Source organism: Erinaceus europaeus, chromosome 10 (assembly GCF_950295315.1).
Source record: "Erinaceus europaeus chromosome 10, mEriEur2.1, whole genome shotgun sequence".
Classification (NCBI taxonomy): Eukaryota; Metazoa; Chordata; class Mammalia; order Eulipotyphla; family Erinaceidae; genus Erinaceus; species Erinaceus europaeus.
In genome coordinates, this window is record NC_080171.1 from 110,516,329 (window position 1) to 110,529,389 (window position 13,061).

At 42.7% G+C, this 13,061-nt stretch overlaps 2 protein-coding genes across 3 annotated transcripts in view; one reads left to right on the forward strand and one right to left on the reverse strand.

Moving 5' to 3' along the window:
- The window catches only part of ROR2 (receptor tyrosine kinase like orphan receptor 2), a 231,687-nt gene that overhangs the window by 149,362 nt on the left and 69,264 nt on the right, over positions 1–13,061 (forward strand). The window lies entirely within an intron of this gene.
- On the reverse strand, positions 6,121–6,565 carry LOC103128955 (small ribosomal subunit protein eS24-like). Its single transcript, XM_060198972.1, has one exon. It carries the CDS (start codon positions 6,551–6,553, stop codon positions 6,155–6,157), a length of 399 nt encoding a protein of 132 aa, XP_060054955.1. The 5' UTR covers positions 6,554–6,565; the 3' UTR covers positions 6,121–6,154.

Consider the following 13,061-nt stretch of genomic DNA (forward strand, 5'->3'; position numbering starts at 1 on the left):
ATCCTTTTAATTAAAATGACAGAAAATACTCAGAAGAACTTAGACCTAACAATTTCATTCATACTTACAGTCTTCAGAGATCAGAGTATGGTCCTATATATTTTTAAATATTTATTTATTTATTTATTTTCCCTTCTGTTGCCCTTGTTTTTTATTATTGTTATAGTTATTGATGTCATCATTGTTGGATAGGACAGAGAGTAATGGAGAGGGAGAGAGAAAGTTATAGACACCTGCAGACCTGCTTCACCACCTGTGAAGCGACTCCCCTGCAGGTGGGGAGCTGGGAGCTGGAACAGGAATCCTTAAGCCGGTCCTTGGGCTTTGCACCATGTGCGCTCAATCCACTGCACTACCACCCGACTCCCTGGTCCTATTCTTAATCCACTACTGTCATTTCGTCTTGTGGGATATGCTCTTGTTGTCCCTCGAAATCAACCTTAGCCAAGAGTCAACCTTAGCCTGTACTTCCTGAGCCTAGAAAAGTTGGCTGGTGTTTTCCTTCTCCTCTGTGCAGAGAGAGAGATTTTTCTGTTTACTTGCAGTTTTTGTCTTGTCTGCTTTAAGTAGGATCTATAGGCTGATTAGCAAATATATTTCAGGTACATTTCTGGTTTATTTTGGAACACATCTCGGTCTTTGTTGCCTTTTACCTGGTGATCATGGGCAGCGTGCAGACTCCGGTATCAAAATAAGCCTTAAACTGGGAGTTATCCGCTCAGCATTTCCATGTTTAAGGAGAAGGTACTGAGCCAAGACCTCTCCAAGCTGGGTTGACTTGGCAGCTGTGGGAATGGGTAGATGCTCTGCTAAAATAGCTAGTAGATATGAGGAATGTAAATTGATTTGAATTTCCAAGTTAGGGTGCTGCTGGAACATATAGGAGAGGGTGGATAAAATGTCAGAGGTGACAGGAAGCTCTTGCCATGGTGAACACAAAGTCACTGTGCTGCTGGCCTGACTTCTACACAGCTGGACAGGCATGTGGACCTGACACTAAGCAGTTGAGTGGGTCTGACTAGAGGTTTCCCCTTCTCTAGATGAGAAGACTAAAACACAAGGAGCACTCCTCACGTCCGTATTCAGAAATGAATATGCTTGGGTTAGTTGGTGGCTTATCCAATAGAGTACATTTTGTTACCATGCATGAGGACCTGGGTTCAAACCCCTGGTCTCCATTTGCATGGGCAAACCTTCATGAGTGATGGAACAGTGCTGTAAGTGACACATTTTTCTTTGTTTCTCTCTCTTTCTCTCATCCTCTATTTAAAAAAAAAAGTGACTGCCTGGAATAGACAGTGAGCCTCAGAAATAACCCTGGTGGCAAAAATGAAAATGTAGGGGAAAAAGAAAAGAAGAAGAGAATGTATTGTCTTTGGCTATGACAACCTCCATGGGCCGTAGTACAGTAAAAATAGAATTAAAAAAAAAAAAAGATCATGTAGAGATTGATCCAGAAAGCACGCGATGTTGGCTTTGAAGTTCACATCCTGACCTAGTGAGATTCTGAAGACAACAGGGAGCAGAATCTTCATAGTCAAAACAATTATGAAAACAATGGTAGCCCAGTGATTGTACAGCTCACAAAGTCCTGAGTTTCTGTGAAGCATGTGGACTGTGCAGTGTGTGGTCCACTAAAGGCAGGTCTGTGGCTTCCCTTGAGACCCTGGATACTTCTCTGCTTTGGAATGTTCTCTGTGGGTTTCCCAGCTCCTCCCTGTTCTGTCCTCTAGACTTCAGGATTAACTTGCAAGTTTTTAAAAATTGTGGTAAAATAAATTACATAACATAAAAATCTAGCAATGTCACTCTTTCCAAGTGTTCAGTAGTGTCAAGGATTTTCATCGTATCTTGTAACAGTCTCCAGAACCAAACTGTACCTGTTGAACAGTCACTCACTATCCCCTCCGTTCTCTTATTCCCCAAGAACTGTCACTGTGCTTTGAGTATGTGAGTATGTTAGATATCTCATGTACATGGAGCCATGTGATACTTGTCTCTTTGTGACTAACTTTACTCATTTAGCACGATATCTCCACGTTGAGGCCATGCATCCATCCATGGGGGCACGCATCAAGCTGTTTATCTATTCACCCTCTGCTGGATGCTTGAGTTGCTACTACTCTGTTGTGAATTTGGCTGGCATAAAGAAGGGTATGCAAATACTACTTCAGAACTGCCTTTTTCAGTTCTTCTGAGTAGATACTGAGAAGTGGAATGACGGCATCATACATCAATTACAGACCTGCATCTCTTATCTAACCAGGACAGTGTTCTAAGCAATAAATCCTTTTGGGGTTTGTCATTGTGCTCATGCCAAAGAATGTGATTACACAAACTTTGGTGGTAGAACTCACCGCACACCTCGGCTATATGATACTACCTATTGAAACCACCAATGTATATATAGTCCATCGTTGATCAAAATGTCGTTATATGAGGACTTTATGCCTTTTTAAAATCTTTACTCATTTATTGGATAGAGACAGTTAGAAATCGAGAGGGAAGAGGGAGATAGAGAGGAAGAGAGATGGAGACACTTAACAGCACTGCATTACCACTTGCAAAGCTTTCTCCGCCAGGAGGTAGAGACTGGGGACTCGAACCTGGGTCCTTGTGCATTGTAATATATGCTCCCAACCAGGTGCAGCACCACCTGGCCCTCACTATATGCTTTTTTTCACCCTCACTATATGCTTTTATTTGTTTATTTTTTTGAGGAACCCCTGTGCTGTTTTCTTAACTACACCAGCTCAAGGGTTCCCATCTCTCCACATTCTCATCAACATTTGTTCTTTTGTTAGTAGTTTGGATTGCAACTTCTATAGTTTTGCTTTGATTTTCCTAATGATACTATTTCCCTATGTCTGTTGCCTGTTTTCATTGAAGAAATGTTTTTCACTCCTTTGCCCAGTTCGGGGGTCAGTCTCTTCAGCTCTTGGTAGGTAACAGTACAGCAGGACCCTAGATCCTGCTGAAAGCCTGAACTTTCTTCCTGAAGCAAGGGTATGGCGATTCCTTGGCCTTCCTGGTGGTCAGGAAACCAGGAAAACCTCACATTCTTTCCAACTCTGTTTTCCTGGCACATGTCGCCTGCTTTTGAAGGGATTAAATCCATTTTCCTTGGGGGGGGGGAGGGGCACATTGCTGGTGTTATTTAGTGGCTGTTTTGTAAGCTCCACTCTCCCCACCCAAGGTCCTCTCTCTACTTTCCAATTTCTCGTTGAGCTGTGGAGCAGCTCTTAATGTTAGGGGCTTTGAAGAAGCTCTTGGATGCCTACTACCTGTTACATCCTTTGATTGGCTGTAAACAATGGTGCTCTTGAAAAGAATTTCTTCTGCCCGCTGTTAGAACGCAGCAGGGGTACAAACTCAGATGCCCACTGAGCTCAGGTAGGTTCTTCTTCTAGCGTTTGCCCTTCTTCCGTAGCCAGTCAACAGCGTCAGGTTGAGCCTGATGTAAAGTTTCGAGACCTCCTTTGCATCTGGAGAGGTGGCAGTCGTTGACTATGTGGGTCATAGTCTGTCTGGAGCCGCAGGGGCAGTTCGGGTCGTCTCTGGCTCCCCAGCGATGGAACATAGCGGCGCACCGGCCATGGCCTGTTCGATAGCGATTGAGGAGGGCCCAGTCATAACGTGCTAGGTCAAAGCCGGGTTGACGCTTGCAGGGGTCTGTGATGAGGTGTTTGTTCTTGACCTCAGCTGACTGCCAGCTCTGTTTCCAAGAGACTGGAACAGAGAAGTTCAGTGTAGGCGTAGGGGACCAGATTGGGTGACGAGACTTCAAGCATTGGACAGGGTGGGCGAAGATATCCGCGTATATTGGCAGGTCCGGTCGAGTGTAGACGTGGGAAATGAACTTAGATGATGCCACATCCCGACGAATATCGGGCGGGGCGATGTTGCTAAGAACAGGTAGGTAAGATCACCAGACAAATTGAACTAGTGTGTGCTCCACCTCAAGCCTTCCAGATCAAAAAGAGATTTATTTGTAATGGACTTTGCTGACCCATCAAAGGAATCACTGACAGATGCCAGTCTTAGTCCTGCTCACCGGAATCTGAAAGGACATGCTGGGGCATGCATGGCCCATGTTCCGGAAGTGAGGTTCTCACTCTCAGTGGCCTGCAGACATGCTCTGTTGCTCTCGAATCCCCACCCCATGGAGTCAGAATGTCTCACTTAAGAGCTTTTCTGGTGGTTTGTGTGCTCATTAAAGTCTGAGAGGGCTGACCCAAATGGATGCATGACTTCAGAGTAGTAGACACCACACCTGGCTGCTACCCAGAGAAGGGAAATTTATGTTCAAGACATTTTTAGCAACTCCATTTGGAATGGGGTGCAGGGAGCAGGACAAAATGCAGATGTCTTTTGGCAAGTGAATGAATAAACAAACTGTAACCTGTCTGGACCAGAGAATGCTGCTTTGAAATGAAAGAAAGAAAGGAAGGAAGGAAGAAAGAAAGAAAGGAAGAAAGAAAGAGAAATGAATTTAAGTTATTTATTTTTATTAGTGAATAGTGATTAAGAAAATTGTAAGATAACAGATTCCATACAATTCTCCATACAATTCTCCATACAATTCCATACAATTCTCCATACAATTGTAAGATTCCATACAATTCTCATCATCAGAGCGCCGGTATCCCATTCCCTCCATTGGACCTACTTTTTATCCCTCTGGGAATATGGACCACAATTCTTTATGGGGTGCAAAAGGTGGAAGGTCTGGCTTCTGTAACTGCTTCTCCACTGGAGATAGACGTTGGCAGGTTGATCCATAACCCTAGCCTGTTTCTATCTTTAAAAAGAGCCAGTTTTAAAAGGTCACCCAGGGGGAGCAAGAAAAGCCTCTTCGATGCATTTACAAGACGAAGCAGAAGAGATGAATTCTGTATATGTACCACAATTTTCTTTGGCACTCATCTGCCCTTGGGCATCTATGTTTCTCCCAAGTTTGGATTACTACAAATGGCTGGTATGAACATAAATGCACATTGATCTCTTTGGATAGAAATCTATTAAAGAAATCATGTTGACTTATTGCAGATACACCAAAAAGAGAAGAATAAATTTTGAATGATTTCACTTATAGGTGGAACTTAAAAAAATAAGGAAAGAGGGGGGCAGGGCTGGGTGGTGGTTAAGCACACAAGGCACGAAGCGTAAAGTCCTGTGTGAGGATCCTGATTTGAGTCTCAGGCTCCCCACCTGCAGAAGACTCGCTTCACAAGAGGTGAAGCAGGTCTGAGGGTGTCTGTCTTTCTCTCTCCTCTGTGTCTTCCCCATCCCTCTCAATTTCTCTCTGTCCTCTCCAATCAATGAAAGATGGCTGCCAGGAGCAGTGGACTTGTAGTCCTGCACCAATCCCCAGCAAAAACCCTGGAGGCAAAACAAACCAACAAACAAGGAAATAAAGGGGAAACACAAGGTGAAACTTGGTCTGGATGTGTTGTATTGCACTGAAGCTAGAACTCTGGAAGAGAAAAGGGTCAGAGAGGGTAGGGAGGGTATTGGTGTTCTGGTGCATGAAGATGGAAGAGGGAGGACCAAAGTGTTTTGAAGACGTCTATCACTGGAATATGAGAAATTGGATGCAGTGTGTCAAAAACTGTATTTTAAATAATTATCCCAAACTCTTAAAATGATTTGGAAAATTAGTAATAATTTATTTTAAAAAAACTGAAAAAAATTTTTTTCTTTTATTCTCTTAGGTTCTTTGACTGGGACTTGGGATTTAAACTGACCAAAGAGACTAACAAGATAAAAGACACACAGACCTTACTAATGCTAATATTTTTATGTGTGAGGGCCAGATGGTGGCATACCTGGTCAAGCACTCACACAGTGTGCAAGGATCCAAGTTCAAGCCCCCTGGTCCCCACCTGCAGGGGGTGAAATAGAGCTGCAGGTGTCACTCTGTCTCTTTTCCTCTCCATCTCCACCTCCCCTCTCAATTTCCTCTCTGTCTCTATCCAATAATAAGTAAAATAAAATTTAAAAATATAATTTTTTATGTATGTTCGCACTTCTCACACAAAAAGTGAAAACTCCATTAATTAATTAGTTAATTATTTTTTCAGTTTGTTAACATTTATTAATCAATCCTGTCCAGAAAAATCTGGACAAGAACCCCAGAAAGTCACTGCAGTCTCTACTCCTTATTTTTACCTGCACCAACATTGGCCTTTGCAGTCCCCCTGACTTTCTTCATTCTGTTCTTGCATTCCTTCTTCTGTTTTCTTGAGGTCTTTCTCTTCTCATACAGGCCATGCCTTGCAAGTCTATGTTTGGGTTCATTTTTCTTTGCATAATCCAAGGAATCACAAATCATTCCAAAGCCAGTTGTCTTGCCACCCCCAAAATGAGTCCTGAATCCAAACACGAAGATAACATCTGGGATAGTCTTGTACATTTTAGCTAGTCTTTCCCGGATTTCTGTTTTAGGTACAGTTGCCTTTCCGGGGTGAAGAACATCGATGACCATTTGCTTCTGCTGAAGTAGTCGGTTGGTCATGAACTTCCTGGTGTGGATAGTGACTGTGTCATTCATGATGGCGAAGGAGCTCTAATTAGTTAATTAATTGGTGAGGTTTGGGTGGTTGTATGCCATCTGGACAAAAGGCAATCTGTCCTGGTGGTTCTTTTTCAGGGTTGGAAAGAAATTTTTAGATTTACTTTATTAGTGATTCAAAGGTGTTTTACATGGATTTGTGAAATATGATTAGATAAAGGGAAGGGACATAGGTTTCAAGGGGCAGTAAATTATAAGTAAGTGATTTGATAATACATCAGGGAACTGATGGCAGATAGGACCTACTTATTGTGATTAATTTATACAGGCTTGTGTTAGTGCCATCCCCTCTCCACTGATAAAGGTTGTTCTTCCCTTTCTGTATGCACAGGGACATTTATGTCCTGCTTTTGGAAAGATGGGGGAGGGGGTAGAAACTTCTTCCTGTGCCTGCGATTCCTCTGTTGTCTTCAGTTCAAAACAAACCTGGTACCAGAGCGGCGTATTAGGGGTAGCATGTTCTCATGTTCATTGTTTACATACCGCACCATTCTGTTCTTTTTACAAGATGAAACTATAGTGATAGTAAAAAACAAAAAGTCCTGTGTGTAGACCTCTATTTGGGTGGTGACGTGTGTGTGTGTGTGTGTGTGTGTATGGCATGTGGCGTGTGTCTGGAGCATGTATGTGGTGTTCCAGCATGGTGTGTGGGTATATATATTGGCAGTATGTGTATATAGTATGTGCTGTGTGATGGAAGTGAACCCAGTACCTGGGTTCAAGACATTCTTCTTTTTTTTTTTTAATTGGGTTTAAGGACTTACATTAGACACATTTGTTGGTATACCAAATGTAAAATGCCTCAGTTTTCTGCAAAACAGTCTCTCCCCCAGCCTAGGTCCTCACCCACCATGATGCACCAGGACTTGAAAGTCCTCTCTGGCCGTCCTCTCCAGAGTCCTTTACTTTGGTGCAAGACACCAGACTCAGTCCAACTTCTACTTTGTGTTTCCTCCTTTCTGTTCCTATTTCTCAACTTTCATCCATGAGTGAGATCATCTCATATCCAACTTTCTTTTTCTGGCTTCTCTCACTTAACAGGATTCCTTCAAGTTTCATCCAAGATGAAGTGAAGAAGGTGAATTCATCATTTTTAATAGCTGAGTAGTATTCCACACTGTACATATACCACAACTTTCTCAGTCACTCATCTGCTGCTGGACACCTGGTTTACTTCCAGGTTTGGGCTATTACAAACTGTGCTGCTGTGAACATAGATAGACACAGGGTTTTTTTTGTTTGTTTGTTTGTTTGTTTTTGTGTATTAGTTTTTTTGTATGAGTATGTTTGATTCCTTAAGTATATCCCCAGGAGAGAAATTGCCAGGTCATATGGTAGGCTTAGTTCTATCTTTCTGAGAGTTCTCCAGACTGCTTTCTGTAGGGGTTGGACAAATTTACATTCTCATCAGTAGTGTAGAAGGGCCCCATAATCTCTCTAGCATCTGTTGTTAATGATTCTTTCTGATGTATGACAGTCTCATAAGAGTGAAATGTTATCTCATTGTTGGGTTCAAGACATTCTTACAAAACCTCTTCTGAATGAACAAAGCCTCATGAAGATCCCTTTAGGCCTGAAGCTTCCTTTTATAAAAAGGTGCCTATCATGACTTTAACTCTCCCCTACTTTAAATTCTTTATACATAAAAATAGTAATGAGAGGGACTATGAAGTGTGGGTGGATAAGATCTAGCTTCCAGGAGCCTCCTCATTGGATTCCTGTCAGACATCTTCCTTTATCCCAAACTATTCCACTGGGACTTAACCTTCTAGGTCATTATTCTCTGCTTTATATCATGTTAGATATGGTGCTTGTTTTGGTAAATATTTGAAATAGATCTATGGCCTGTCTCCTAAGCACTTTGCTATTTGCAGTCAGCACTCATGGGAGAAGGGGTACGCTTACATTAATAAGGAGCTTTAAGAAACACCTCTGTGCGTTTTCCTGTGGCTGATAACCATGGGAAAGTGTCTGGGGAAGAGTTTGCAGGTTCTGGGTTGTACATCTGAGCTAGCATGTCCATGCTGTGAGCTCCTGACCCTGTCACCTCTTTCCACATCTCCTTCTAGTCTAGCTGGTGCTCGTCCATCTGACCTTGTGTTTTATGTGTACATTTTGGTTACTGTGCTTAGGAAAATGAAGTCACAAAGAAGTCCTTCCTTGCTTAAGGGCATGTGTTTCCTCCTTGGCAACTTAAATGCCTGAACATCAGCCTCTTTCTAGCTGAGTTTATGTCCCCATTTTCCTCTGTCCTGCTTGTCTGGGTACTGAGAGAGGCACTGGGCTCCAGGTGTTGTACAGTTCACCTAGATGAACAGTAGCCTCTGCAGCCATGTCATTGTTTGAGTAGTCATATCATTATGCAAAAAAAGCAGACATGGTTGATGTCAAAGAAGAGACCAAGACCCTCAGTATTGGTCCTGCCCCTCCCACCATTTCCTGAGCTACCATCTCTCTCTTGAATGGTCCTGGGCCACTCACGGAAAAAGGAGCCAGGGTTATGGCTGAGAAAGTGTTGGCCTTGGTCTATAGGTCTCGCTGACATCATGGCTGTCTGTCAGTTGAGGTCAAAGAAGTTGGAAAGTTAGAAGTTAAGGCGGGTGGATAGATGGAGAGAAAATAAATAAATAAATAAACATTTATCAATGCCTGTGTAAGAAATGTAAAGCACAGCCCAACAAGTTTTTGTGAATCTTACCTAATTGGCAGAGTGGTTAAGCAAATGAGGTTCCCTGACTTCCATTTTGCATTTTTTTAAAATATTTATTTTATTTATTTATTCACTTTTGTTGCCCTTGTTATTTTATTGTTGTAGTTATTATTGTTGTTGTCGTTGTTGGATAGGACAGAGAGAAATGGAGAGAGGAGGGGAAGACAGAGAGGAGGAGAGAAAGATAGACACCTGCAGACCTGCTTCACCGCCTGTGAAGCGACTCCCCTGCAGGTGGGGAGCCGGGGTTCGAACCGGGATCCTTATGCCGGTCCTTGTGCTTTGCGCCACCTGCGCTTAACCCGCTGCGCTACAGCCCGACTCCCCCATTTTGCATTTTCAAAGCCCTAGAGCCTGAGAAGTTATTCCCCTCTCTCCTTAGGCCAGAGCTAATAAGTGGCAGAGGTAGGCTTTGCATGGGCATCTGTCTGACAATAGCAGTTGAACTTTCCCAATATATCAGAACCTACTGGGGCTCAATTCTGCTTATGAAATTGGGGAAATGTAGAGCAAGGAGTCAACAGCTGACTGAGATTATATCTAAATGTTATCTCAGCTTAATCTTGCAGACGCATAGGAAATATGTGTAGGGAAATATGAGGTTGCCTGGGAAATGTTATGCATGTACAAACTATCATACTTTACTGTCGACTGTAAACCATTATCCCCCCCAATAAAGAAATATATATATATATATGAATGGAGTTGAGTTCCTCAGCCTTGCACTCTGACATTAAGGGAACCCATTGGGTGAATACACATTGTCATGTGTATTCAAGGTGTCTCTCAACATTCTTGGCTCAAACCCACTAAATGTCCAAGGGAACATGATCTTGCCACCCATTGAGACGAACTTCTGGGAAGGTTGAAAGAAAACTGGAACAGGAAACAATAAGGATTCATTACAACTAATTCTACACCATCCCTAAAACCGCCCCCAAACAGAAGACAAAATGCAGAAAGAGGAGGAGCTGTAGTGTTTCAGTTGGTAGCATATGTTACCATGCTCTAGGATCCAGGTTTGAACCTTGCGTCACCATGTGGGGCCACCTGCAGGAGGGAAGCTTCATGAACCATGGAATGGTGCTGTGGTGTCTTTCTCTCTTTACCCTTCTCTGCCTCTCACGCTCAGTGTAGAGGAAAGAAAAAGGGGGGAAATTGGCCCTGGGCATGGTGGAGTAGTGCAGAAAGAAAGGGAAAAAAAAGGGGGGGGGGATTTAGGTGAGAGAGACAAAAGAGGTTGTTTGTGTGTGTGTGTGAGAGAGAGAGAGAGAGAGAGAGAGAGAGAGAGAGGAGAAAGTTGATATCTATCCTCTAATGATGAGTTTCCTTGTGAAATTGCCTGCAGGTGACTAGGGCAGTGTTTTCTGTGGGTGGTGTTCTGTCTCCCTCCTGCTTCCCTTATCTCTCTAGACCTATCCAACTTTATCAGATATGTTACAGGCAGAAAAGGCAGGATTTCCTCTTGAGTAATGACTTGAGGAAGAAAATTTGAAGAAAACAGAAAACCATGCTCTAGATTAGGCAGCATTTTGTACTACCATGTTCATGAACAAGGACAGAGAGTCCAAAGATGTGGGGCCAGTTGGTGGCGCACCTGGTTGAGCACACATGTTACACTGAGCAAGGACCCGGGTTCAAGCCTCCAGTCTCCATCTGCAGGAGAAAGTTTTGTGAGTGGTAGAGCAGGGCTGTAGGTGTCTATCTGTCTCTCTACCACCCCCTTCCTTCTTGATTTCTGTCTGTCTCTAGCCAATAAATAAATACAGATAATTAAAAAAAAATTTTTTTTAAGTGAGAGTACAAATATGTCAGGTCTCCCCCGCGCTGTATTCCAGGAATGTCAGCCCCTTTCCCACATGCCCAGGGAAGTCAGCTTCTTCAGCAAATGTTCAGTCTGTGGTCACACCAGACCTGTGAATCTCAGGAAGGCATACTATTATAGACAGTGCTTAGAGTAGTTGGAGAAGGACTTGAAACTATGCAGAGTGAAAATGTGCTCTTAAGAATTTGGAAGGAAAGAGTAAAAGCCAGAAAGGTGTGTTTCAGAAGAGAGTCTGGGGAATGCCGCCAGTTTGGACCATATGCCCTATAATGAGACCCAGCTTCTAAGACACTGAGGATTTTGTTCTTTTTCCTCACTCAATGAATCACCTGGCTCAGGGGTCCTTCTGGGCATGCAACATGTAGCGTACTTTTTATCAGGTCTCGATTGCCTCTGAAACCAGTTGTTCAATACCCATTAGAGATGTAAAAGCTATAAGGATGGAGCTTTGAAGCCTCTTGAGTCATGGGAACATGTGTGTCTCCGTGTATGTCCTGTGTGTATATAAGCATGCCTGGTTTTTGACAGTGACTAAGAGAGAGGTTCCCCGGATACCATTTGACTGTTGAAGCAAAAGTGCTCTTTGAAATTCCTAGCTGAGTGCACACCTGCAATCTTGAGAGGCAGAAAAAGCAAGTCAGTAAGATGGCAATTATCCATGACATGATTCCGTGATTGATCAGTTTAGGGCTTCTGGCTGTGAAGATTTAAAAAAAAAAAAAAAGCTTCAAAGAAAAGCCTGAAACAACTGTGATTTATGAGTTTAAGACTCTCAATTAGTCAAAACAATGTATTGAAAAATGTCCCTTTTCTTAAGGGCATGGGGAATAAATGGTGTCTGATTACCTACTTAACACTTTCAATAAATTCTTTCCTTTAAAAGGAGAAACTTAAAAGAGAATACGACATACATGTATAGAAAAATTATAGCGGGTAATTACATGCATCTTTATGATGAACACTAGTGATGGCTTATCTTGTTCTGCGACGTTCAGTACTGAAGCTACAACACTGAAACTAAAAAATGCAAACACTCTTGTCGATGTTGTAAAACCTTTGCTTTTTTATATTGAACACTTCCGGCATCAATCAATCTACAAAATAGTCACTGTTGAGAACATGGTAGATGGAAAACAGGAAGACTGTCTTCAAGTTGTTTGAAATGCTTGAGGCTCACACAGGAAAAAAAAAAAAACTACAGCTGAATCTCTGTGAAATCCTTGTGTTAACGTGTATCACTTGTTAAGTTGTTGACTTTCTTTTTTTAAAAATATTTATTTATTTATTCATTTTCCCTTTTTCATTGCCCTTATTATTTGATTGTTGTAGTTATTATTGTTGTAGTCGTTGTTGGATAAGACAGACAGAGAGAAATGGAGAGAGGAGGGGACGAGAGAGGGGGGAGAGAAAGATAGACATCTGCAGACCTGCTTCACCGCCTGTGAAGTGACTCCCCTGCGGGGGATGGGGCGGCCACCTCGAACCGGGATCCTTATGCTGGTCCTTGCGCTTTGCAACACCTGCGCTTAACCCGCTGCACTACCACCTGACTCCCAGTTGCTGACATTCTTTAAAAAAAATAGCCTCATTAATCACAGAATTTCCCATGTAAATTCTTTTTCCCCCATTTTTTTTTAAGCTAACTTATTTTTTCTTAGGTGCAAGGTAACTTAATTCAACATCCCCACAGACAATAAAAGTAATTCAGACCCAAGCTCACCATTTTCTCCCCAAGTTTTCACACCTATTTGTTCTTTTTTGTCAGAGCACTGCTCAGCTCTGGTTTACGGTAGTGTGGGGGATTGAACCTGGGACTTTGGAGCCTCAGGCATGAGAGTCTATTTGCGTAACCGTTATGCTATCTACTCTTGTTGATCTGTTTCTCCTATAGCTTCAAATGACTGCTGAGCTGGAGTTGCCTGGGAACATGCACCGCGCTCGCAGGCAATCAT